This window comes from Nestor notabilis, unplaced genomic scaffold (genome assembly GCF_000696875.1).
Source record: "Nestor notabilis isolate BGI_N333 unplaced genomic scaffold, ASM69687v1 scaffold23299, whole genome shotgun sequence".
Classification (NCBI taxonomy): domain Eukaryota; kingdom Metazoa; phylum Chordata; class Aves; order Psittaciformes; family Psittacidae; genus Nestor; species Nestor notabilis.
This window is the reverse complement of record NW_009944404.1, coordinates 1-213: the sequence shown is the minus strand read 5'-3', so window position 1 is coordinate 213 and position 213 is coordinate 1. Positions and strand designations below refer to the sequence as shown.

Sequence of the window (213 nt, the reverse complement as noted above, 5' to 3'; positions counted from 1 at the left end):
TCGCGGCAGCTCCGGCTCTGGGAATAGCCCAACCGGGCACCCTGGGAGGTGGCACAGGGTCTGGGTGGGCACCTTCCACGGAGCATGAGCTGGAGCAGAGCCCTGCACCGGGTACCTGTGGCACTGAGAGCACTGCACTGAGGAGCCAGGCGACATGCAGCATGATGCGGTTCCTCCTCCGGGCGCGGGTGATGGCCAGTGGGTGCAGGATGG

At 67.1% G+C, this 213-nt stretch overlaps 1 protein-coding gene across 1 annotated transcript in view; it reads right to left on the bottom strand.

Moving 5' to 3' along the window:
- LOC104411874 (gonadotropin-releasing hormone II receptor-like) overlaps nt 1-210 on the bottom strand; it is a gene marked incomplete at both ends in the record, with an annotated part of 1,098 nt that extends 888 nt beyond the window's left edge. Inside the window, one exon of the mRNA XM_010022412.1 lies at nt 116-210. Within this exon, the coding sequence (XP_010020714.1) occupies nt 116-210 (95 nt within the window). The remainder of the gene's footprint in view (nt 1-115) is intronic.
- Nucleotides 211-213: the final 3 nt, after the last annotated feature.